Consider the following 27631-nt stretch of genomic DNA (forward strand, 5'->3'; position numbering starts at 1 on the left):
GGCAGTTCTGAAGGCAAAAGGGGGTCCAACCCGTTACTAGCATGGGGTACCTAATAAAGTGGCCGGTGAGTGTATACAAGTATACAAGATCTGCAGATACCCCCCATCCAGCCTGGCATGACCAGACCTCACAGTGTCTGTCTACTGTTACACTGCTATTCCTGGTTGCCAATGTGACCTAACCAGGGTTGGAACTGGAATAGAAATGAGCTTTCCTTTCATGCATTCTGCTTATTCAGATGCCTCTGGGTCCACGAGTTCTCATCTTGTTTGATGGATTCGTGGAGTATGGTTCATAGAGTTTTAGATTGTACTGAAGGACACGGGTCAGCTGTAGTGATCCATACAAAACCAGGACCTTCTTGCTGAGCCATTGTTCAACACCACATTACTCTACAAGTGTGGTCATTCTCTCTCCTGCACCACACCTCCTCATCTTTGACACATTGTGTTGACCCCATTGTAAAGAAAGGAAGTGAGGATTCCGAGAGAAGACCCTCAGCAAACAGTCATCTGGCTGCTGTGAATGTGATCTGGGCTCCCATTGGTCCCAGAGCACAGGTCAGACATGTGTGGGTGCATCTTAGCACAGAAGGAGAGGAAAGGAGTTGGTAGCAGCTGGGCCAGAGTGTTGCATGTTGTTGTTGACACAGTCTTTGACCATACATCCTCAGACTTGACCAAGGTCCAGGCAGTGTGTCCAAATGAGGCCCTGGTTAAACACTACAAATAAACCAGTACCTTGAGACCAAGACTGTGTTCACACAGGGGGTCTTTGTACTGAATTCACTTTGCTTACAATGTCAGATTTTTCTAAATGGTTATTATGTAGTCATGAATTTAACCCAAGTATGACAGGACAAGCTTGTATGGAATATCAGTAGCAAACACGTCTTTTTGTATCTACCCATACTTCTCTCAACACATTTTGATTAAAGTATGTCCTTGAGTTTTACTGAAATAAAACATTGTGTATTATCTTCAACATATCCAATATTAGGGAAGGTGCCACAGATAAATTATATTAAATGTAATTAATGTCAAGGCAATGCTGACATATATAGATTAGATTTTTGTCCCACCAATCCCAATACCTCAACTCAGGGTGTCATTTTTACATAAATTTAAATGACTCCAGGGATTGCTGCGGCACTAAAAACGGAGTCAGTGTCATGCTGTCACTGAATGACTAACCGTGGAAACACTGGATTTTATAATAACACGAACAAAGAGTACATTGAAGAAAAGTATTACATGTGGATCTGTCCCTGATGGCTGCTACTCGATCTGTTTAAGATGACTGGTATCAGCACGGACAAATACAGGCTAGGCAGGCAGGCTATGTAGATCAGTAGATTGGTTTAATATTTATTGTTGCTCAGGTTGGCAGCCATCTGCCTCTGGGAGCATGTTTAACAGCAGGGGATTGGCTTTAGTTGTTCTGGCAAAAAGGGGGGGGGGGTGCAAGGAACATCTGTTCGGACAAGCGGTAACCAGCCTCGAACACGTTACTGTGATGAACGTCTACTAGAGACAGCAGCTGACAGCCTGCTGGATACTACAGAACATCTGCTCTTAGGGATGTAGATGCTGTGACCGGCGGGTTGGATTCAGTGTTTTAGAGGGGCACTTTATACACATGAAGTTCAGTGTACTTGTCAGGATGAGTACTATTTAGACTGTGAAAATAGTTGCATGATGTCTCCTGTGGCTCTCAAGGGGACCATATTGATAGATAAACCTAACCGGTTACATTATGGGATATGTAGGATTCAGGTTTTTTTCTGCTGCTTTTAATTTTTAACCATTCCTTTTTAAAGATGTTTCTTGTTAGTATGGAAGTACAATGCTAGATTGCTGGACGGCAGCTTTAACGGTTTTGACTCTAAAAATGTTGCACTTTTTTTAAAGAGTTGATTTGGATAAATAAAGTCTTTCCTGGTTTAGGTTGGTTTCAAATTTCAGAACAACTGGAACCCTTTTATCACAAATTGAATTTGTTGCAGGCTTTTAAATGCATGTGTCACATTTTTTATGTTACATGTTGATGCTGCGACCAGCGGGGTCCGATTCAGTGTTTTAGAGCGGCACGTTTTACACATAAAGTTCAGTGTACTCAACAGGGGGAATACTACTTAGACTATGAAAATAATTGTATGATGTCTCCTGTGGCTTTCAAGGGAGTTCATTGAAAGATAAACCTAACCGGTTGCATTATGGGATATGTAGGATTCCGGATTTTTGAACGCTTGACTCATTCTAGGGGCTAAAAGTCTCGATATGTCAGTTTCTGCAGCTTTTGATTTTAACCATTCTTTTTTAAAGATATCTTTTGTGAGTACCTCCACTTTATGGAAGAACAAAGCTTAATTGCTGGATGGCAGCTTTAACTGCTTCAAATTTGAAACTAATAAGTAAATAAAGTATTAAAGTGCCCATATTGTGAAAAAAAATACTTTTTATCTCTGGTGCTTCCACACACATACAAACTTGGAAAAAAGATATCCATGCTGTTTTGAGTGAGATTTCTGAATGTGCTCTGCCTTCAGTTCCCAGGTGAGCTGTTTAAAATCTGAAGGGCTTTCTATGTAACTAGCTGAGACAAGGTGGCTAATCGTAGCATGCTAGATCGTTCTCAATAGCAAAACACTACTACAACACACACTAGTTCACCATAATCTTTACAATAAACTTCCATGTCCCTGTTCTGCAGGTATTCCACAAGTGCACCCTTGTTTAGAAGAAGTCTCCCAGCTAATCCTGCCTTGTACTGACCAAAGTAGGAAAAACAGTAGCTAGCTGATGCTATAATTAGCTAGCTACTGCGCATGTGCGACTGCCAACACAGATAGTAAAGAAGTGAGATGTCTGACTCTGTAGTTAAAACAGAGACCCAAACACACAGAATGAAACCAGGATCTGCAGCACTGTGCGGGACAACCAAAATATGGTGTTTTTTGAAAATGAAACCATGTAAACCTATTCTGCTACAACCTAAAAATAGAGTTATGAACTTGAAAATGAGCATAGTATGGGCACTTAAGGATCCCCAAAGGATCCAATAAAGGATTTCTTGGTTTAGGTTGGCTTTGAGTTTTGAAACCCTTTTATCACAATTTACATTTACACATTAACAGTTTTAATGTTGTAAATGTTACATGGGACCCCAGGTATTGATGGTGATTTTGCAAATTAAGTGACACAAAAATCAATCAAAAATATATATTGCTGTATCAGGAATGATAGAGTATTTTCAAATCCTTCCAACATGATTCAAAATATATATATATTTTTTGTATGTAATGGTATAGGCATAGTTTGGAAAAAGTGATGACATGTAACAACACATTTACTGGATTTTTGAATGAGACCCACATGCTAACTGAATATGCTGCACAACATAAACTCAAAAGCATGTGTGTGAAGCAGCTGCCAAAGAGCCACCACTGTCTCCACATTTCTTCCATCCTGGCATCTTGCTGGCGTCAGACTGGTTTGAACTTGTTATCACTTCTTCCAAGTCAGTTCTTCCAACCTTTTATTTGTTTTAAACGCTTATTCCCACATGATGGGAATGCAGGATTAGATCTCTCCTTCACCTCCCTGTATTCTCCTTTCATCCCAGCACCATATCTTCCTTTGGTATGTGTTTCTGTGTTTGATGGCCCCTGGCTTGGCGAAAGGCAGTCATTGATTAACTGGTGGGTTTGACTGCCTGGCCTTTGCTGAGGTTGTAAACCATCAGTTTTCCATAGCAACCGTCAGCCATAGTTTTGGGCATCTCTTTTGTCTGCAACTCTTCTTCGCTTTAGTGACGTCCCGTGCTTGTGGTTTAGTGGTGATTCCTTTGTTTGTTGCGCACAACCGTTAATTCCCTAAATAACCAAAGTTTCTCCTAATAGTTAACTGATAGTAAGTTAAAAGGTGCAGAAACTACAGACACTTGCCAACGATAATTTATTTTGGCTGACAGGATGAGTGGAGGAAAGTGTAGCAAAGCTCCATAAATGTATAGCTTCAGGGGTTTTCAGCTGTGAATCACGATCAGCACGGCTGCTGGTATGTGTAAGCTTCTCTTCATGGTAGGAAACTAGGGCTGGGCAATATATTGATGTTGAATCAAAATCGATACATGAGGCTAGATATCGTCTTAAATTTTGGATATGGTAGTATCGTGATAGGAGACAAGTGTTGTCTTCTCCTGGTTTAAGAGGCTGCATTAAAGTAAAGTGATGTCATTTTACCAGACTTAATAGCTTTTAATTATTTGCCTTTACCCACATTAATCATCATTATTGGTAAATATTTATCAAAACTCTAGTTTTGTTAATATTTTAGTCAACCCTACAATATTGACGCAATATCGACATTGATGTATTTGGTCACAAATATCGGGAGGTTTGATAGTTTTCCATATCACCTAACTATGTACCAAACTGCACCTTTTAGATTTTAAAGAGCAGACTGTAGGTCTACTTTAGGCTGTAAATAGCTTTAGATTATATTGTAAACTAGTTTAGATATATTCAAATTATGTGTTAAATATTGCTGTGAGATTTTAAAGATTCTATTAGTTATGTTACCTGATCATGAAAGCAAGTGACAAGAGACAATCTTTGGATATTACGGGAAATTCAGTGTTCCATTATCCTGTTTATACCATTTGTGGCAAACACAGCCATGGTTTAAATACTACTCCTAAGATGTAGCCTTAGAGACGTGCCGAACTGTTGTTTGCTCATGTTTAAAGGTTTCTGTTTGACTTACGTATTTGTCCATTCAACGAAATCTTCAGTAGTGGTTACTTACTGCAGTTAACGTTTATGTTGATTAATTAGTGCCGATTTAGGGCTGTTATTTCTGTAAGTGTTTGTTCTGTAATACTGGCTCTGGCACCGGAGATGATGTCCCCATTCCCAATCCCACCTAAAAAGCTTGGATTGGTTTCAGATGATTTCCATTGGGAGAAAACAGCCATCAATGAACACAACAAAAGACCTGTCGGAATAGCTGAAAAAAAATCAGAAATACGTGGTCTGGAGCCAGGTAGTCTCTCTTTGGCAGACCTTCCTCCACAGCGCTGTAGAGGAGGGTCTGGCTAGTCCACACAGCAAAATGCTCTGGTTTATTGGCATTACTTTAAACCAATCATAATCGTCTTGGATGGCGCTAAGCACTAGGCAGGGCCACAGGCGCCGCAGTAAATTAGCCTTGGAAATCAACTTGTTTTGGTGGAACGTGTTCGTTCAAAAGTTGTTTGAGTGGTGCAACAGAAAACCCATGTCTGGGTTTACCCTGCAGAGATCTGAGGAGCAGTTAACCATAGTCCTCACCAGAATTCAAAGTTCCAACACAAAGAAAGCATTGGGTAGCAGACATCCAGCCATAAGAGCAATCCCATATAATGGATATAGACTATGCGCCATGGCTACCTAAGTTGATCTCACTAGGCAGCTTTCCACTCTTTAAGAGATGGAAATAACAAATAGCAAGTTACTGCACTACTTGCTCCAGCAAAATGGATTTAAACCATAGCCCTTTGATATTCACAACCCTCGGAATCTAGTCTAGTTTTGCTGTGGAAAATGCTGTTCATGATTATTTTTATTTAGTTTTTTCATAAGGACTAGATAGTTGGCATGACTGGTGATAACCACTAAACTTCACCAGAAAAAAAAGAGTGCAAACAACAGAAACCTCATCAAAAAATAATAAAAACGTCAGTGCTGCGAGCATTGCTTAAATACCAATATTCTTCCTATTTTCTGCCTTACTGAATGTTCTTTTCTCTCTGGTGTCTGGATGAGATGAAACCTGTTTTCTCAGCATCTGTCGGGCAGAGGGAATAACATGTGACAGCAGTCATGAGCTGGATTGAAAGACACAGCGTTGTATAATGTGTTATGTTATGTGCTACTCCACACAGCCGAGACACTGTCACAAGCATGTACTTATGTGCCAGCCTTTCTTTGTCATATCATGAAACGCGTGAGCAACACATTAATAAGCTCTCCTGAGTCTGCATGAACTCACTCTGGTAGTATGTAAAGCGTTCTCTCTCTGACCACCTCTGGTTGCTCTGATCTAATCTTTTGGGAAATGTACTCGACGCTAAGCCGACACACTGGAAAGATTTAATGTGGTCATACCAGAGTGACGGGAGAAAAACACAGAGATGTTATTAAAGAAATGATGGGATATTTCATCTGCAGACACATGCCAGATAGGTTGAATAGACCAGGGCTGCTAACCACCTCTGCTTTTAATGCCACAATATCCTTGAGGCATGATTTGGCATTAAAGCTGTTTGGCCTAAGTTGTCCCAAAGGAATTCTCACAAGGGTTTACAATTATCAGTCTTGTCGGCTCTGGTATTAAATAAATAGTTTTTTAAAAGATGCTCTCTGAAAATCTTTTTGTAATATAGACCTAGACTAAATAAGCATGTTTTCTTTAGTAAACAATGCTTACGTAGTGAAGTGATTTAAAGACGTAACTCTTGCATGCTGAAGACTCAGTAGTCACTAGTCCTTAGCTGCTAAAAGCAGCTTTTTTAAGTCATTAATTAACCTGCTGAGTGGAGGCTTTTCAGTTTAAATGCTTCAAACTGAATTAACTTGATGGATTTCAGTGATCCTTTAATGAGGAGAGCCAATTAAGAGGTTTGACATTTTTCTACACTGGTGTCAATACCATGCCCAAATGTTAGTACCTAAACTACAGATTTTTTTTTTAAATAACCTGACTTTGGTAGGTAAATAAGGGCACATTCCATGGTTTTCCCTACCATTATATTATGGTATATGCCATTATAATGCTTAGGTGCAGCACCCACTTTGGGCACAACCTAAACCAAATGATTATGAAATTGTCAAAAACTAAGCATGTAAACTGACTTAATGACTTCCTCGGATATAAAGATTGTAGTTCGCATTGGGAAGGAAGTGCGAACTACCTTCCCAATGGTATTTATTTATTTATTTATTATCTAGCTTTTCCAACTTGTCGGGCACCAATATGGTGTAATGCTAAAATAATAGTCCAAAAAGGCCTAATTTCACTAGTACATCAGTGAATGACACCACCACGGCTAGAACTAAATGACTAAAATACAGTAACCATTTTTAAATAATAAAGTATGCACATAAAATTAACAACATTATCATTTTATATGTCTGCTTTTTAATCTCTGACAATGTGATGCGTTTCTTTGAGTTCATGTTTAATTGACCTCAAAATGATTGATAATCATTTTTTTGTTTGAGCAATTTATCATGGAAAAATCTTCAGCTCCTTTAATTACAATGGTTCTTTCACGATTATACATTTTATACATATAATATATACAATTTTTTCTAAATCCACTTAGGTGATCCTGCACAGTTGTTAGAGGATGGGGTTACAGTGTCCTTGCAGGAAGTAGCGATGCTCTTTGTGTGTCCTCACTCCTGATGATGTGCCATGTGGAAAGCTCTATGCGGACAGAAAGGTTGATAACATGATATAATGAACGATAGCCCACAAATCCTTCAATGTAGCACGTTTAAAGCATGCTTGGGTGTTTCTTGGTGGAAGTGGCGCCGCTCTGGAGCACAGTGTGGGGCGGAAAGATGCTGTTCTTGCAGTAATACTCTGAGTGCACTCACTGTGATGAAGGCAGTGATTAGACGAACTGTTCCTGGGGGGCTGAGGGAGAAATTGTTCTCTCTCTCACTCCGGTCAGGGAATCAATCTAACTGATTACCTGGGGGGTTTCACAACACACACACACACACACACACACACACACACACACACACACACACACACACAATCTTTAATGCCAATCCCTCTAACCAACCCTTCCTGTCCTTTCCTATATGACTTAGTTATACTTATGAAAATGACAACGTGTCATATTTTCCTGTTGGAAAGGGTTGGAAGCTCAGCCGTTAATTGAACGGTTCTCAGTTCCTCCCCCAGCTGGTTCTGCTGAACTCAGCCTTGGAGCAAACCTGAACCACTGGTCCTTGGAACAATCTTGACATGCTTATCTCAGGTCAGAGGGTTCTTATCAAGGAGGGAAAGGAAGAGAAGAAGAAGATATATTTCATGCTTTAAATAGCTAAAGCCAACCAGGTTAGGCCAGATGTGGAGCTGATATTTTACTGCTCTACATAAAAGCAAGCATTCATTTCAGTTTACTCGCCATGAGGAGTACCACTCAGCCTGTTGTATCAGGAGCTGCATCATGGGAAATATAGGATCCTGTTTTTGGAGCTTGACCCATTGTAACGCCAGATGTTTTCTACCTTTGCTGCTTCCATATTCTTTTTTCTTTTTTATAAATCTTTCTCTTTTGACTCCCCAAACTTAATACAATTACATTACTAAATTGCTGGAGTACTCTTTAAGTTCTGTGTGGGTTAATTGGATGAGCAGAAAATCTCTCATGGTTTTAATCTGTATTTATGTCTCTCAGTGCACCATGTGGTAACCATCAGATAGAAAACAGATTTTCAGTAAAAGTAATTGGACTTGGATATAAAATTAATTTTTTTCTTTCTTTCTTTTACATTTCATGACAAGTAGTTTTACAGATAGTACCATGGAAAAGTAGCTAATGAAGTAACATTTCAGTGGAACGTTGTGTAAGATCTGTTTTAATGACACAGAGGCACAACACCATGGATTTACTGTAGCAATAAGACATTATATAAATGTGTTGAGTGTAATAGACACCCTGTGAATCCTTTTACTGGGTATGACAGGTTTTCTTACTTTGATCTTTGTTCTGTTAAATATATGGGCCAGACATTAACACATGATAACACAGTAAAATGCTACAGGGAGTTGAGAAAAAAAGCACTTTGCCTGTCATAAAAAAAAACTTTGAGACACTTTAAAGCTGCACTATTCCATTTTTTGTATAAACTGTGGATCAAATGACGGCGTAATGTGAATGGTGTCACTCATAGTGACAAACCCACCTAGACTTATCACCTGACTTTGCTGTCAGAGCGTTTTAGCTTCTTTCAGCTCACTGTGTTCAGCGAAAAAGCTCTGATAAACCCTCTGTCGCTACCTGCTGAGCAACAAAGAGCATACAGCAGCTACAGAGACAGACATTTCTTTCTCAGGAAACCAAAGCAGACCTAAGAGAAAAGGGAATATTGGACTTGTTTGGTGATAATATTTGAATGTTGTGTTTTTTCCCCGCAAATGATTGAAAATTAATTAATGCGGCCTTAACTAAAGGTGCAGAAAAACCAAGATCCATATCTTAATTTTTTCATCATGCTGATGGGAAGAAGAAAGAAGCCTATACTTTAAGTAATCTGTGTACCCACAGAGGCCAGGATTGCTAGATTCAGTATTACAAGTGTGAATAGAAACAGCTTTAACATGCAGATCTGAATCTGCAGAAACCTGCTCTGTGGTATTCTCTCTAAATCAAACCCAGAGCGTACGTTTCATCATTTGTCCTTCATTTACCCCGAAGTAGTTTGTTTTCATTCCCTCGTTGAAACCAAGGTTTACAGCTAGCTGTACGTTTTGAAACTTAATTTCCAAATGCCAAAGGGACCAGCCTCCCCTCCGTGGGGGAAAGTTGAGCCCACCCTCCACCCCAGGGGCCCCTTTCCCTGTCACTTTAGCTGATTAGCTCGTATGATGTCTGCTCACCGTAAAGAACGTGACATTTAGAGACAAGGCTCCACAAGTTAAAGCCAGAGTTCGCCCAGACCACCTAGGGAGATGCTGGATAGGTTAAAGGGAAAGAGTTAGGCTGGACGATATGGAGAAAATCAAATAATACAATATTTTTGACCAAATATCCCGATATTGTCACTGCAGTGATATTGTAGTGTTGACTAGTGGTGCTTTCACAATAGAACAGTCACAACAGTCTGGTAAGTTCAGAAAATGACATAGCTTTACTTTAATGCAGCCTTTAAAACCAGGAAAAGACAACACTTATTCCATGTTCCATGTATTCCACGATATCCAAAATTTAAGACGATATCTAGGTTCATATCATGATATTAATATAATATCGATATATTGCCCAGCTCTAGAAAGAATGTTCAGTATGTTGGTGTTTTGTTTGTCACAGTATTGTATGTCATCACCACAAGTCACTGCTAACTTAGTGATGTCTGGACAGCTAAGGGTTTATTAACTGAGACACATTGAGTTGTGTAATGTATTTGTTAGGAAGATTAAGTCATAAATGTGTTGAACATTCAGGCATGCCGGAAAAATAGACTCCTCCAAATATCTTTCACTTAGAGCCCTTTCAGTCTAAATAAAGGACTTTGAGGTGTGGTTAATTTCTCTGCGTGGTTAGGGTTTGGCATCTCTCTGGTCTCATTAAACGCCCCCACCCAGCAGTCTGTTTAATATAAGAATGGCGTGTCTGCAGAGGATCTGTTCAGTGCTGGAAAAAAGTTGGGAGAAAATACCCTTTCTTTGGGTGGAGACTGGTGTTTAAAACCAGAAACAAACGCTGTTTCCATAAACAGTTGAGATAAGGTATTGACAAGCTCCTGTCCTGTCTGCTCCTTCTAAATCATTTTATTTGTTGATCTTACATTTTGTTGCAGCTGGAAATGTCCCAGCAGACCTCCCTTTATACTGTCATATCCAGTTAATTGATTTCACCCCAAGTGTGTCCATTAAATTACATTTCATTCCTGTAATTGCAAAATTAACAACTGCATTTTCTCAGTGTCAACACTGTGTGGGTGCTGGATAAGGAGTTACTACATGACTTATGATCCTAACCCGCCCACTGAGCAAGCTACATGGCCTGTTTAGAGCATCTCCATACCCTGAACTCTTTCAAGGACATGGATAAATACTCCTTGTCTCACAGGACCATCAATCTACACTTATTTTGTTAAGATCTATTGTGTGACACTCCCTAAAATGTGTCTCCTCGCTGCGGGAGGATCTATCATGATAAGTAGCTGCGTGGTTGTTGTAATGGCTGAATTGATGAGTACTAATTGGCATCAAGGGACTGCCTGTAATGGACTTTAACTACAGCGTTTCACTTAGGAAAATTAGGAAAAATGTCATGTGTTGAGCTGCAGCCCATGATGCTAATGACTGGGGCTTTGCATTGTGATTCAAACATAAATTCTTTTTATTTTTTAATTGAAAACCTCTTTTAAAGGTCAGTTTCTGCGTTTACTGCCTGTTTCTCTTGAAAATGTCATGATGCATGAGTAATTGCTAAGTGTCAGTAAATGGGCAAATATTCAACAATAGTAAATGTTAAGATGCATTTTTAGGACCGGCGATATAAAGAAAAGAAAATTAGGAGCAATATAAATTAATTCGCACAAGGTCATGCAAACATAGTAAAACAAGATTTCGGTCATGTCTCCTGATTGATTTGTGGAACGCTTTTAGTGTGAATCCGTAGTAGAACTTAATACAGCTCCAAGATGGCATTAGGTGGGTGAACAGTAAACAAGTGAGGCAGATTTTGCTCGTGTGCAGACAGGCAATTTGATCCAGTGCAGAAAAGGCCTCTGCCACTAACGATGAAACCAATACATTGGTTATTGTGGCAATAATTGTGGCCATAATAGTGTTACAAATGGGGTTTCGTTTTATTAGATAAAACATACAGAACCTTAAAAAATCATAGTAGTATTTGTTTTAATGATTATTCTCTGAATCCACCTTTTTATCTGCATCTTTAACCAACTTGTCGATACCCATTAACCTTTGCCCATAATTAGTGTGTAATGTATGCTCTATGGGGCTTTTTAGTTTTATAACACATGTGGTGTTCTGTGTGATATACTGCATTCCAGTACATTGCACAACATTGTAATTGCCTTAAATGGGATTTTGATGAAATGTCCAGATATTTCTATTTATTGGTATTTATTAAACCGAAAAACTGTAGTAAAATCAGTTTTGCATGTAAAAACGATGGGTGGCCATTGGTTTCTGTCAGAAGACATTACAGTGCCACAATAATAATAACTCAATAATTGTACACACTTGCCACTGAGTGAACATGTGTTTGTACAGGATGTGTGTGCTCTCTGAATGCTGACTCACGTTCTGATCCCTGGTGGTCTCTCTCCTGTCAGTGACCACACACACAAGCACACACACACACACACAACGCGGGGTCCGTAGGCTTCTGAGGTGTAGGGTTAGGCTCCCTCTTGGCTGGCGGAGGACTCAGTGAGTGAGTGAGTGTCAGCTGCCATGCCAGCAGCAGTTTGTGCTGAGAGAACAGTGTAGAGGAGGAGAAATGTCTCCGCTCATCCATCAGCTTGCCTCAGCCTCCGCACCACTGCGGCCTCCACGTCCACACATACACACGGAAACACCACACTGAACAATGCTGTCGCTGCTGGGTGGTGATATACTCACAGATAGTGTATGGAGTCCAGTCTCTGTGAAGCCCATCGGTCCCCACAAATATGTTCCCAGGCTGTGGGAAACACTGCTACAACACATTTCATTTTTTTTTTTTTCATTCAAAATTATTTATTGCAGAAGTTCTCTCAGCACACTTTACAGATAGATTATGTCCAGGCCACTCTCTATTATTTACATTGTATTTGGTACCAGAACCAGTCTTTGGAAGTTGGTTAAATTTCAACTTTAACTGGGCTTTAGCAATTGGTGTGTGCCCGGAATTCCTGAGTGTGAAGATGTGAGCATAAATTGCGTACAGTATGCTGTGGAATTATTTTTTTAACTAATGTGAATTTAAAAGGTAAATTTAAAAGTGCTATGACACTGCAGATAAGTGTGATGTAATAATCAGATTTTAATGGAAAATATGAATTTTGTATTAGAATACCCCTTTGAAGCAGTACTTTAATGGTACTTTGCACTAAATGCTTAGCGTGGCATACCCAGCGTATTAGTCTGGAACCTGTCAGTTCATTTGCACTTTCCTGTCTTTCATGTCCATATTTGACAGAACATAATATATTGTATATCTGTAGGCTGATGTGAAATACTATTTTTTTTAAAGTTACAGCTTTCATTTGACAGTCAGAATAATAATCAATAATATAAGACATATAAAATAAAATCAAAATCAATATATGATCTTAATTTCATTCATTTGAATAATAACAGGCGCATATTGACAACATACTGTTTATCATTATGCTAATCCACAGTTCTCACAGGTGCATTTATTAACCTTGGTCTGTCAGTCTGTCCTTAGTTATCGTTTTCTAAACCCCTCTTACAGACAAGTTCATTGTTGGACTAAACTGGGGAGGAATACTGACGCCTGTGTGCCACAGAGCCATCGCCAAACCCCTCCCGATCTCAGAGTGAGAGATGAGTTTGCCACAATGATGTGTCAGATGCACACCCACTTCAAGATACATTCTTTTAACCGGCGTTTTCCTTGGTGGTGGTTGAATTGATCTCTGCCAGGGAGATCATGTTAGTGCAAGTCAGATGTAGGAGTGTAGGGAGAGGAGCGCTGCTGCCAGGATCCAGAGGAAACAGGAGCTAGGTGAGGGAGTCGGATGACTGCTGAAGCGGAGAGCATGAAGACACGGTGGCTGGGCCGACGTGGCTCTGCAGACCGCAGCATTAACATCCTGATGACTGCTTTCAAATATCCTATTCAGCATCTTTTTCGTTTTTTTTCCCTTTTCATGACCAGACTCATGGCTAACTCATTTTCCCGCTGACGAGACTTCCAATCATCGTCAGAAAGAATTTCAACTGTGGAAAATACCAACCAAAATTGTTTCGGGTATGGTGTTGTAACCACTGAAGGAAACGCTGATGGAACTCTTTTAAAACTGGCCTCTTTACTCCACATACAGATACTAAGGGTAAAAAGAAATACTAATGCAAGCAAAATGCAGCATTTGGACGGCTCATGTAGGCATGTGATATTTATTGTACCAATGAAAAGTATCAATTGAACTGGTATTTAGCACCACCACTGTACTCGTCAGCAATTCTTCAAAAGCGGATGAAGTCCTAACTTGGGTGCTAGCCTATAGCTAATGGATGCACTTTAAAAAAGTTTATGTGAAAAAAACAATAGTACATAATATTAACAGAAAAACAGAGAGGAATATATTTTCTTGACAAACTGGTCTAAGGCCTGCATGTAAAACCACTTGTTAAAACTGAACAAACATGTATTTTCCATTGCTGTCGCTCGCCATGATGTAATCAGGTGGTTTCTTCTCAAGCTGTCACTGTGTGTCTGTTCAAAATAAAAGGTCATCTGGCTTTGTTGTACATCACCGCGGCCTCTTGTGTAATGGAAAAGTTTCCGTCTTTACCTTATGCCTTGTGTTCTCCACCGACGACAGACAGGGATCTTATCTCGGCCCGGGCCGGAAGACCTTTACCTCGTTATCGCAGGAGGACAATGGTGCTATATTGAGAAAGCAATAAACATGAGATTGCTTATCTGTTATCAAGCTTGTGGCACATGAAGGGGATGAATTAGTTATGCGCATTATGTGTTTTGACATTACAAACCAGGATGGTAAGTGGATGTGATTGATAGTTCCATAGAGACTGAGTGTGTTTGTTGGGTTGTGTCATGTACAGGCTAGAGATGGTCCCATACCATTTTTTGCTTCCTGATACGATTCTGACAACCGAATGTATTGCCGATACGAGTACTGATCCAATACGATTGTGTCATATATTTTATCATGTTTTAACAACTGTATACTACTATCCTTGTATGAATGTGATAAGATTTCTACATTTGTTGTCGACCTGGTTAAACTCTTTGTGAAACATGAACAAACACAAACAATTAACGCCACTGAACCTTGTTTTATTATCCGGTTTGAAAGTCAGTTATAACAGAAAAAGAACATAAATAAACTACTTTAATGCACATTTGCTTTAGGACTTTATTACGTGGTTCCCGATACCAGCATTTTAGACAGTATGGGAGGCGATACTGATACTGGTATGGATATCGGAACATGTCTAGAACAGGCTTGATCGGTGTGAAGATCAACTCCCACTAATGGCTTTAGTAATATTCTATGCCTGCTGCTTCTCACAACAGTCCCCTTAAACCAAAAGCAACAATAGCAGTTTCTTTTTATTGTTGACACTCATTGTACACCAGTGGACAACACTGCACACCCATCATGTCAACAGTGTTTTACTTTGAATTATAGTAAATCATGGCACGAATTCTCCACCAACTCCTGCAGCTCTTTATCTGCTAAATGCTTCACTATGGTAACCAGCTAGTTGCTGCCTATTTCGATCAGAGTGTATCGGAGCTGCCTGCAGCAGTCGTAATCAAAGTTGATTAGAGCGGTGAGGGTGAATTTTGCCTCATGTTACTTGCAGCAACTGTAGTGTTTTTTGGAGTATCTTGCAACCTGCAAATATTCAACCTTACATTACTCACTTTACGACGTTAGTGCTATTGCTAACTTGGTTCAAGTAAGCTCATTTTCTCAAGTCCCTCTTCTTTTTGGTTCTGTCTCTGTGCGGTACCATTCCTGAGTCGTAGAGCTCGGGCTGCCCACAGACCACGACAGTAAGATTGTTCTACATTTCTGATTTTTCATGACGTCAGGTGACTCTCAATGCTTTCGCGACACACCACCCTGCACATTTTTCAAACTGAAACTTTTCAACTTGGGCGGACACATATGTGTGTCTTAGCATAGACTTTGTATGTAATAACGTCTGCAAATTCGCTTTGCATTTAGTCTGAACACACAACAACCTAACAAGGACAAATGCAAGTGAATGTGATCAAAATAGTGATAGTGTTGAGATGATAGTAGTGAGATCACAATCCACCTGAAAAGCCTAAAATTAGTCATAGACTGTCTCGACTGGAACATTTGCCCGCAAACATTCAGCAAACAGAATATACTTTAACTTAAATGGGCTTAAATAGGTTACAAAACCACAATTTTAGAAGCATCTCATCTCCATAATTGGAAGTATTTCCTGAAGGAGCAGGATGTCTGGGCAAAGCACATCAGATAGTTCAGCTGGATAAACTGATAGGATTTTTCTTTAGAGGGAGAAAAAGATGTTGGGGGTATTTTACTAATTATAAAGCCATTTTGTGATGCAGCTTCCGGCTACTCAGAAATGATACATATTTTAATTTTGATGCAAAGTCCAAATTTCTATCATACTTAAAGATCTTGACTACACTTGGTTTGCTAAATTGGCTTCAATTTTTCTCATCTCAGTTAATCAACTCAATGTTAGGTAGTGACCAGGGACTCTGTGCTCCCACGCTTTGTTTTTTTGTGTAATTGTGTTGACGACAGTGAACACATCGTTGTCTGAGTCAGCACATCCTCTTTGTGTTGTTGGTTCCTGTTTGAGCACTTTGCACTGCTTTCGCCCCTGATGCTGTCAGAATGACTCTGACGCCTGTTCATCGCCTTACTCACCTCTCTGTTGGCCATTATCACAGGCCTCTATGTCTCTGTCCTCTGTTTTTGAATGATTGATCCTTGGTCAACCTAAAGAAATAGCTTGACATTTTGATTATTTAGCCTTAGCTAGTAGTGTCCATCTTTTCATCTATCAGCAAGAAAGCACTATTTCCTAAAATGTCAAACTGTTAATGATGTACAGTCCCCATTATCAGTGATCACTGGAGCGATAGTGGGACACATTTTAAATTAGAGTTTCCAGACACTTTAAAACAAATCCCACAAAGCTTGGTCGATTCCAAAAAAGTAAGTTCTGTGGGTTCTCTGAAATCAAATTAACACAAAGCACGTATGTGCTGTTTTCCAGGCTGTATGCTGTGTTTTGGCCAGTCAGCCTTCTTCCGCTTCAACCACCCTGAGGAAGCCTACAGGATGAAGAGCATGGTGCCCCAGGGAGGAGGTGTCTCCACCAGGGACTACAGACTATGCCCAGGTACTGTATGATCATGCATGCTCATATTACACCCATTAGGTATTTTTACTGTAATTTCAGCCTGTTTTCACTCAGCCGTGCTCCTTTTAAAATCATGTCATGGTTTTCTTCTTCCGTAAACATGGGAATGTGAATAAAAACACACTGACCTTTTTTCACATGAATAATATAGCCTAAAAAGGCATTTTCCCTCCTGGAGTTCCAGTTTCAGCTTGGTCTGTGTGAATGAATGGGCCGGATTGTTTCAACGCGCAACAGGCGGGTGGTGAGGCGGAGCAGCAGCGCAGTGTATTTTACAGGTGGATGTTTGCACAGCAGTAACCCCCCCGACACACACACATTTTTTCCTTTTTCATAGCCTGGCAAGTAGGGAGGAAGCATAGAAGCAAAACACAGCCTGCTGGAACTATTAGGAGTAGATTCATTTGGTGATATACAATACTGGGCTCCAATATTAGTATGTTAACATGCAAGACAATTAGATTGTCTTTGTTTTCATTTTGATTCATCATTGCATTTTCAGACATGAGTTCCTGCTTTTAAAGACAATACGTTTGCACTTCTTGTCCGTTAAGAGCTGTAAACCCACCTGAACCAACCTGAGTTGGTGTAACTTTTCCACTCTGACAAAAGAAATATTATTTGTGAAATAGAAACTTTTTGTCAGTTTTTAGGCCCCAAAATGTTCATATTTGAACAAAAGTGCATTAAATTGTACCATGAATTGCCTAGCATGCCTATTTACAGCTCTCTTTCAACAGTGTTGTTGACAGTATCCGCCTTTAAAATGCAGTACGCGTTAAACCCTGCAGCCCGACTGGTGCCCAGCTGGGACCTGGTGCTGGAGTTCACACCATGCATGTTTTATGAGCATCTCATTCCTCTGCGTCTCCAGGCAAAGTTTTCAGCTGCTTGAGTGTGTGTGTGTGTGTGTGTGTGTTCTGATCATTCCTCCTGACAGCCGCACAACTGTAAGTGTACCTTTTCTTGGCTAGCTCTACTACCAGTGGTCATAGCATCTTGTTATTTCCACTGTTGACACTGTCTGCCACCAGGGGATAAGTATAGAACACAGGCATGCAGGGTGCCATGGACCTCCGGATACAGTAATGAAAGCCTTCCGTTGTTTAGAAACGTATCATTTCCCTCAATTATGCATTCCTGACTTTCATTCCGATGAAACCTGTTTATACCACTCCCATGATTATCGGAGCATATCTGTCATATCTACTTGGAAACACTTGGAAATAAGACTTGTTATCTGGGAATGAACTCTAGACCAGAGGCCAGAGCTATCATGGAGGGAAAACCTAGCTAAACCCAATTGACCTAGTTTTCTTTTTATAAGGATACATTTTCCAGCTTTTCTGTACAAAATAAAACAATAATATAAATTTATAGTACATGTCTATTGAGGCTGAACCTTGCTAATATGCACTATTATGGTCAGTTGGTGCTATAAGGCAGTAAACCCTTAATCATTGCCCCTCAAAATACCCAGGAGTACAAAAGCGTGTCACTGCGGTAGTAATATGGATGTATGAAGCGAACTGGATACCATATTACGTGAAAATGTTCCAATGAAAGTTGCTCACTGAGCAAAAAAAGTGAAAAAATGGAAAAGAGCTTTTCAGCTTCCCTGGATCTGGTGCATGGAGCATTCCCACAAGTCCTTTTCTTGCAGAGCCAACTGGCTCCACACACACACACACACACACACACACACAAACACACACACACACACACACACAAACACATACACACACACACAAACAAACACGTTGGAACTAAGATAGTGCATTGTATCTTTGAGCCTTTTAAATTAAGTGGACATAAAGTTTCAGAGGTCTGTTCCTTGGGGCTTGGACAGTACCCCATAAAAGTACTCAGTACACTTTCTTCCAATGTAATTTTTGTACCTTTATCATATACAACAATGTATCTATAAATAATGGTACAATTATTGGGGGAGGACGAACCAAAGCTTACCTGCATCTATTGGTGGATTTGACTTCTCTCACAATTTGAAATGACCAATGCCTCGTCTTGGCCAGGGGAGGATGTAGAGATGGAAGGGACAGTGGAGACAGACCCCCGGACAGTAGGAGTCACTAGGACTTTAACAAAGACTCCATCCCTCATGGCTTCCGACCCTCTTACACTACCCCACGTTCCTGGGAGTTGAACTTGGATCTCAGCAGGGATGGACAAGAACTTTTTCCTCTTCCCCTGAGACCTCAGTCAGTTAGCTGTCTTCACTCACTTTAGTAACTCTACCTTTTATTTGTTCAGGTTATTGGTCCAAATACACAGACATACAAATCAGGGTTTCTTGCAGTGTACCTCGCCTGAATAAAGAGCATCTCCACTAACATCAAAATAAATTATTACATTTGTATGAAATATAATATTAGGCCTGTTGAACATCAATTAAAACAAGCATATAGCACATGGAAACCACGGGTTATATTGAATTGAAGTGTGGCAAGCAGCATGTTCCGATGTCAGGAAAAAATTGAATTAATTCCAAGTTGAGAAAGTTAGAGACAACCCTTGTAATTCCAATTAGATGTGATGTGAGAAAAAAAAGCTCACCGCTGCACCGATGCAAATTTTATGTTCGTATTGACCAGTTGAACTTGTATCATCAATGCTTTTGATCAGCTTAAAAGACTTCTAGTATGACACCGCAACAGCGCAGTGCTACTGTATTTTATGACGCAGGCCGTATTCACCAGGATGTGGTTCAGTTTTGACGAGCTTTGCCACGTTGGTCATTGTCCACTAACCAGCTGTCTTTAGCCAGCCGTCTTTCAGCTACCATCTATTCACTCATTGGACATTTCCTGTGCCTCTGTGCCTGCTTTGTGGCTCTGAGCTGCCCACTGAAAGTGGCCGCCGGCTGGAGTTACACTATCTCTTTCAGAGACTATTTATAAACTTCCAGTTCCATTTTACTGTCTGCCATCTCTGCACCCTCCCTCCCTGGGTTTCCCCTCCAGTCCCTTCTTGCACCCACCCACCGTCCCTCTAATTGTTAGCCCCGGTTTTCAATAAAGGGCCTTTATCTTCCTGCGATTTGGTTGCTGTACTGTCACTGGCTGCTCAACAGTCTGCAAAAAGCAGTGTTAACGGCACGGCTGAATGCTCGTGATGCAGTTATTATTGTTGCAGTATGGCACCACCACATGTCGAGTCTCTGATGTTCAAATGGTTTTCTTTATTAAGCAATTAATGAAAGGGTCCATCGATTAAAAAAGGACTGGGCAATTTTGGAAAACAAACTGAGAATGTTTGTGCCTTTGAAAGCAGGCGGCACCTCTTTCCTGCCCCATCATTTCCATTTCTAAACCAGTTAAAACCCACATTTCCATCCCTACGGAAAAAAATCTCTCTTTTCCTTTAATATTTCACTATATTGGATCAATGAGGTCTTTACTCAGCATTTATTATGGAAAGGGTTATTCTCAATATAGAGTCAAATAAATAGAGCTGTGTTGTGAACACTGGTCAAGTCTAAATGATGTACATTTGCTGACCATTTCATGCTATGTCATACTGAACTTTTACTTCACACCACAATTATGAGGGAACTATTGTACTTTTATCTCCACTACATGTACGTGACTATTATAGTTACTTTTGCAGATTAACATTTTTCATGCAAAACCCTACATTTGTTAATAAAATATGTGGCATTGCTATAGATTCACCTGTTTATAACAGTATATACAATTGTTACAAAATAGCTCTACCTTGAGCAACTACCACAGTAAAATGTTGATTACACAACTCATAATATATACTGTACTGTAGCTCTGTGAATACTTTTACTTTACTTTACACTTCTTTTGTTACTTTTGATACTTTCGGTTTGTTTAAAAAAATCTTTTTACTTTATTTGAGACGTTGCTTGTAATGGAGTATTTTTATTTTACAGCATTGCTGCTAATTACTTAAGGATCTGAAAACTTCATCCACCACTGGTTTTGAAATGTGTTGTGATGGTTTTTTTTGAATGCCACAAAAGCTTAATTTCTTGCTTTTAATTTCAAAGATGTTTATGGTCAAATGAAAGATGGTTGTGGCTTAAGGTGTCATTGTGTGTATAAAGCCTGAAGGCTTGAAAAAAATAGTTAATTTAAAGCTGTGATGGAAAGCAGATGAAAAGTTAGATTTATTCATTTATTATTACAAAAGGCTTCATAGTTCAATGAATAACTAAAACTATAGAACATGACGTACATGAGGGGGTCCACGGTATATTCTCTACCTTGTAAGGGGTCTTTGGTTGAAAGAAGATTGAGAATTTCCGATTTTATAGGATGGAAGTTGTTCCTGTTTAATCTACTGTGTTTCTCTGGTCAGACTTACTTATAACAAGCTGTCTTGCCATTGCCACTGTTTTAGATGAGACAGGGGATAGAAGCATCAATTAATGATCACCTTGACAACAAACTGGCACTATGCTATTATTGGCATGAAAAACTAAATTAACTGGATGAATTTTCATTGTACCATCATTAAATTGGATAGACTGTTGTCATACAGAGACCGCGTTATAGTGACAATAACAACGACAAGCTATAAAATCCACTGCTGAGACATTTTAAAACAGCGCTGTAAATCTCGCAGTAGTTCACGTCACCGTGGAAAGGAAAAGCTGTGTCAAGGTAGTCATGGCACTGGAAGTAAGAAGAGTTTATCTTCAAAATAAAATAAAATGGCTCATTTAAAGAAAACTGTTCAAAGCTCTGTTCTTTTGAGCAATGTGATCTTATGGTTGAATTAATGTGCACCATAAATGCATAAAGCCAGTATTATAACAATAAGAACAGTGTTGACCAACAGTTATTTCTCCTTAAGGTTCTGAATAGTCAAACAGTGTTTGACCATTCGCAACATTAGAACATCTTGAGATGGACATACGCGTTATGTGCTCGTGTTGGCGACTACAGCACATTTAGCCTAAACATTATTTTCCATGGGCACTTAAAGTAAGCTGTGGTTTTATTTTGAAGGCCTTGACCGGAAAAGCGCTCTTACGTGTTAAGTAACTTGACACCCGTGGTAAGGGAGGCAGCAGTGCCTAGCACCCCAACCCCGGGCTGAAATATCACCTCGGTGGTAAATTTCTGGTCTCCCTTGGTGTGTGTCGAGCCAGGCACGGCAGGGCTCCGTCAGACCCGGTATGTAACCGGTGTCCGGAGGAAGTGTGTGTCATATCAAGTGAACCGCACTGAAACAAACCGGGTCGCAGTTTTACTCCTTCATGTGAGTAACCCTATTGCTTAATGCCTGAGCTATGGGCAAGACAAGTGATACTAACCGGTCACACGCCAAACTCCATTAAAAATCTGCAGATTTTATGTTCACTTGCTTTTCTTGAAAGGTGCACACTACGTAGGACATAATTACATACTTAGTGCGATTCATTGGAATTTCATTCTTCATTCAGCATACATATTATCAATAAATATGTCCTTCATTCGGAAAAATAATCGCATTTTATTTGCTTGCTTCACAATATCAAAATTAGGGAATGCCAGATTAACCCATCGTATGTTTAAGCAACAAAAGCTTATTGACGATGTAATTGGTGCCGAATTGAAGAGGTCTCCACATGTAAGAAAATGTGTTAAGTCATGGTGTATCAGACACGACGTTTCACAGGCAGGTAAGCTAACATTAAATGGCTGTTTTTTTCAAATGAAGTTTGGCATAGTGCACTCGAGCCGATAGTCTGTATATCATGACATCATTGCACGGGCTTTCCCTCAGCAAACGGTTGCTTACAATTTTGTTACCCCACCCCCGTCGTTTTTGACTGTACATACACAAGAATCAAGCCGGTTTGTTGTCTGTGAGACAAGATGGATGTGACATTGACATTCATGCGTTGCTAAACAGGTAGACCTCCTGCAGACCTTAACGCCCTAAAATGTGCACAAAACTATAGTACGATTTCTTTTTTTGTGGTCAGGCTGACAGGAAGGCAGTGCTTCATTCTATGGCTGGGTCCATTAAACGGGAGCAGGCAGGAAGCTGCTCCCATCTCTGTTGAATAAGCACAGCTAATGCATTATTTGTGAGCTTCTATATTTCAGAGCAGTTTTGCTTCTGTGACATCTTTCTCTGACATCATCATCAACAAACCGACAACAGTGACCTCTTATGTTATTCTGTTTTTTGATTGTGTAATTATTACTCTAGCCCACAGTCATTTTCTATGATTTCTAAGGTTTTTACATCACTATTGGACATGACAGTCTTCTATTACCTCTCAGTGTTTGCACTGATGACTCTGCGCTACAATTATCTTCATGTTTTTATTTAAACAGATAACTCTATATAAACTGATTTTATTTAGCATTAATAAAACCTGATCTGTCCTCTGATCCCTGCCTCAAGGCCATGCTGGTGAATCTCCCACGTGGCCATGCGTTTCTGTTGTAATGATCTACTATACTCACAATGGAGAGAGAGAGACGGTTAAGATAAGATTACCCAGCCCGTGTCCTATGTTGCTTTCGAGCCACACAGTAATTGGGTTATGTAGGCACATTTTCTCCTGATCCCTATCCAACGCAAAGTCCTGTTTGTCTGTTCATCTCCTCGGCTGTGCCCCTCCTCCTTTCCTCACCACTAATCCCTACTCTGCCCTTACACTAACCTGTCTGCACGGCTTCTAACCTGGGCTGGAAAATGTTACAATTCCTGGCAAACTAAGACAAACAGCTACAGACAGCTTTCGTTTTAGCTTGTTTATGGCAATTTGCTAATAGCTTAACAAGCACACTGTTGTTATGAAATAACATTAAGGTAGGTACAGTAGTTAGGAAGGTACGTGTGTTAATAGCTCAGGCCAGTGATAAAGATAAGGTAACATTATATTAATCCCACACTGGGGAAATTCCTGTGCTAAAGGAAAGAGAACTGCGAGAAAGCTATTCTGGTTTGTCCCTTGAGTATAATTTAGACTCCCAATTAATACTGGACTGCCCAAGAGATTATACATAAGTGTATTCTATTTTGTACCCATTTGTTGTTTATGTTTTATTAGACAAAGGCCAATGACAGTTGTTTTCTGTCTTTTGCTCAGACTCTGAGAGCTTCGTCAATGGGAATCACCAGGCCAGTCCAACCCAGTCTCCTCCAGCTTCTGGAGAGAGAGTGCAGTCTGAGCACAGTGCAATCGTCAGCTCTATTGAGAAGGACCTCCAGGACATCATGGACTCCCTAGTCATGGATGACCCCCAGCCTTCTTCCTCGGAGGGCAAAAATCCTCCTGGAGGCCAACCCCTTCCCCACTCCCCCCTATCGCCCATGGTCAATGGAGGTGGCCGGTATCTGCTATCCCCTCCTACCAGCCCAGGGGCCATGTCCGTTGGGTCCAGCTATGACAATACATCCCCTCCCTTCTCTCCCCTTTCCTCCCCCTCAGCGGCTAGCAGTGGGAGCTTTACAAGCCCGTCTCCTAGTGGAGGACCCCAGGACCAGAGTTCTTCTCTGCCGCCAGTGCCTGTACGCTCCTCCAGCTACAACTTCACCACCCAGCCTCCGCCTGTACCCCAGCCACGGACCATACTGCCTAACTTCAGCAGCGGTGGGGTGGGCTACAAGGTTCAGGAAAGCCCCAGGCTGCAGAGGAAGGTTTTAACAGAGGCTCCTCTGAGCCCTAAGCCAAGCCGTAGAGGACTAGGCCAAGATGGGTCTGAGAGCCCCCGGCAGACTTTTCTGTCCTCCAATGAATCTCTCAGTTGTAGAAACATTGTGCCAAGTAGCCCCAGACTCACTCCCAAATTCCCCACCTGTCCATCTCCCTCTAGTCCCAGGACCAAGACAACCACAGTGCTCCAGGAAAGACCTGCCAGCCCTTTCAGAGAGCAGACCAGTCTAGCTGATAGTGCCCTGACCTCCAGCCCCTCCAGGCAGTTTTCTCAACTCACCAGAGCCTTCCAGCCTCCCTTGGACCCCATTGTCCACATCATCCAAGGGTCGCCGCTTCAGCAGCATCCACGTACGTTGCAGCCCCCTGAAAGCCCTCGCATGGTCAGGAGAAACATGGAGCTGAATAGCAGCAGTGGAGGGGGCAGCAGTATGAGAGAGCTGCCACCTCTTAGCCCCTCCATGGCTCGGAGAGGGGTCCCGGTACTTCCAGGGGCACTTCCCGGGACAATCCCCACCTTGAGAACTCCAGAAAGCCCCTCAAGTCTGGGCAAGTTTACCCCAGAGAGCCCCAGGCTCCGACGCAAGACCGGATCTACATCCGAAGAGCCGACGTGCAGCAGGGGGATCCGAGCCCGGAGTCCGTCTCCTACCTCTATAATGTTGGAGGGTGGTGGTGGTGGTGGTGGTGCGGGAGTACGGAAGGCAAGCTTTGGGAATTCCCTGTCACCTGCTTACAGTCTGGGCTCTCTGCCTGGCTCGTCCCCCGTAGCCAGTCCCAGAACCCAAAGGAAGATGTCCGCAGGGAGACCCCACCCTGGCATGAGGGAGAGAAAGAACAGCATCACAGAGATCAGCGACAACGAGGACGAGCTGCTGGAGTACCACCGACGACAGAGAGAAGAGAGGCTTCGGGAGCAGGAAATGGAGAGACTGGTGAGTCAGGAACACATGTCACTAGGAAACTACTGAAACTATTTAGAATTTAACACATTTCATACATGTACTTGTTACACCATTTTTGACTTAGCGGTTAAGGCAGATTTACTTGGTCTGTCACACGGTTTGTTTGTATTTTTTGCTCATGACTTTGGGCCAGTTTTTTCAGTACAGTTGTTTTTGTACCTGATACAGCACTTAATCCTATCAGGGATTGTCAGGTTTAGACAGATGTTGTGATGCTGAGATTATCGTTCCACTAAAAAATAGTGAAGGTTCATGCCTGACCACAAACCATTCTTGGGGAATATAGTCACAACCAATGAACATTTTATTTTATCTATGAATTTGTGTTTTGACTATTTTTTTGTTTAGCCCATACAATGTCAAAAAAGCCATTTCAAGTTCCTAGAGAAATCTTTTTATATCTTGTTTTGTCTGACCAGAAGTCCCCAAAAATAAAAAAAATATTCAGTTTACAGTGATACAAAACAAAGAAAACCAGCAAATCCTCACATTTGACTAGCTTTTTTTTTTTTCTTGATAAATTATCTTCAACAGCGTGTCCGGGACCCCCAGGGGGGTCTTTAGAGTCAATGCATGAGGGCCTCCAAATTATTTTTAAATTTTGAAAGTTCTTTTCAAAAAGGAAAAAGTCTTACCATGAATTCAACATCCAGCTAATGGGGATCTAAATTACACAAACAAACAAACACGTTTTTTAGGCTAGAACATTTGTTTTGTTGTCACAAAGAGCAAACATCTCCTCCCTATCCGCAAGCTGCCTGCAGCACCCAACATAAACTGGGGGTGAGGGGTTAGTGCACGGAAGGGACGGGTAGGGCACGGGATGAGGAGGAGGGAGGGGCGAGCTAGCCTCTGTTTTGTTTGACAATATTTCGAACGTCTACAACAATTGACATCATCCAACATCGCGACCCTGATCTTAATGATTAATCGACTATCGAGTTGTTGCACCCTCCCCCTCCCACCTCTACGCCTCGTCAAATTATTTTCTGTCAATTTACTTATAACTTAATCAACTAATGGTTTCATTGCTACTTGAAACCTCTGTATTCCTGTGTTTACAGTCTGAACACCATAACACAATCCACTTTTTCTTTTGTATGGCGAATACATTTTGCTTTGGCAGAAAGTTGCCAATGGTCTGATTTCTACTTTGCAAAGAAATGTTGCAAATATTTTTGCACCGGTTTGATCTGACTTTTATCTATATGACCTTGTGGAGGAGCAGAGTGTGACGATTGCAGTTTCTTTTATTGTTTGGAAAAGGAGGAGTAACCAGGGCCGTAAACCATCTCAGTGTCTGTAACTTGGCTGTTTGCTGTCCAAACTGTTGCTGACATGCGGTAACAGGGCGCCCAGATGAGCCCTTAGCAACCACATTGTTTGTTGTTTCCTAAACTGAGCAGAGGGGGGAAGGAGCGGCGTTAGACATCTTGAACCTGTCTGCCAGTCTGAATGAAACTACTGAGACAAAGTCCTTTAAAAAGCCTTTATTTGTGTTTGTGCCTGCGTGAGAAAGGCTTTTGTCTGTCCTGCTTGTAATTACAAAATGGGTGTTTTTTAAAAGTGTGGGGCTGAGCGAAAACTGAGACGACATGCCCTCTTTCTCTGTGTACCAGGTCATGTTGTGGTACCTCGTATGGAGGCATGGCAGTAAAACTGTGTCGGCAGCGCCAGATCCGTACAATGAGACGCTGTTTAACCCTTAACAGGGAAGTGGGCTGTGCTAAAGGCTGAGAGAGAGAGAGAGAGAGAGAGAGAGAGAGAGAGAGAGAGACACAATATGTTAAAAAAATGAGTGACATCGCTTAGAGCACTTTCAAATAAAAGCATGAAAGGTTCCTATTCTAACCTTTCTAAATTCTATTATCTTATAATATCAATAGTAAAACAAAAGAAAAGAAACTAACGCTTGAGTTACAGCAGCTAGCAGAGCAGCAGCTAGTCGAAACACATCTATAGAAACTGCTTTAACTTCGATTTACTTTGCACATTTAATTAATTGAATTGTTGTTGTTTCTTGAAAATTATGGATTTGGTGGTTTACATTGCCACTGCCAGCTAACCTAAAGGAATGTCATTAGGATGGGTTGAGTAGAAGGTTGTAGTCTCTTATTATGGT

At 40.9% G+C, this 27631-nt stretch overlaps 1 protein-coding gene across 10 annotated transcripts in view; it reads left to right on the top strand.

Annotated features, from left to right (window-relative positions):
- The window catches only part of phldb1b (pleckstrin homology-like domain, family B, member 1b), a 78139-nt gene that overhangs the window by 12925 nt on the left and 37583 nt on the right, over positions 1-27631 (top strand). For all 10 annotated transcript variants that reach the window (XM_034867247.1, XM_034867248.1, XM_034867250.1 and 7 more), the window contains exons 5-6: positions 16750-16875; positions 23978-25479. In XM_034867247.1, coding sequence (XP_034723138.1) covers positions 16750-16875; positions 23978-25479 — 1628 coding nt within the window. The remainder of the gene's footprint in view (positions 1-16749; positions 16876-23977; positions 25480-27631) is intronic.

The sequence above is a fragment of the Etheostoma cragini genome, chromosome 3, assembly GCF_013103735.1.
Source record: "Etheostoma cragini isolate CJK2018 chromosome 3, CSU_Ecrag_1.0, whole genome shotgun sequence".
Lineage (NCBI taxonomy): Eukaryota > Metazoa > Chordata > Actinopteri > Perciformes > Percidae > Etheostoma > Etheostoma cragini.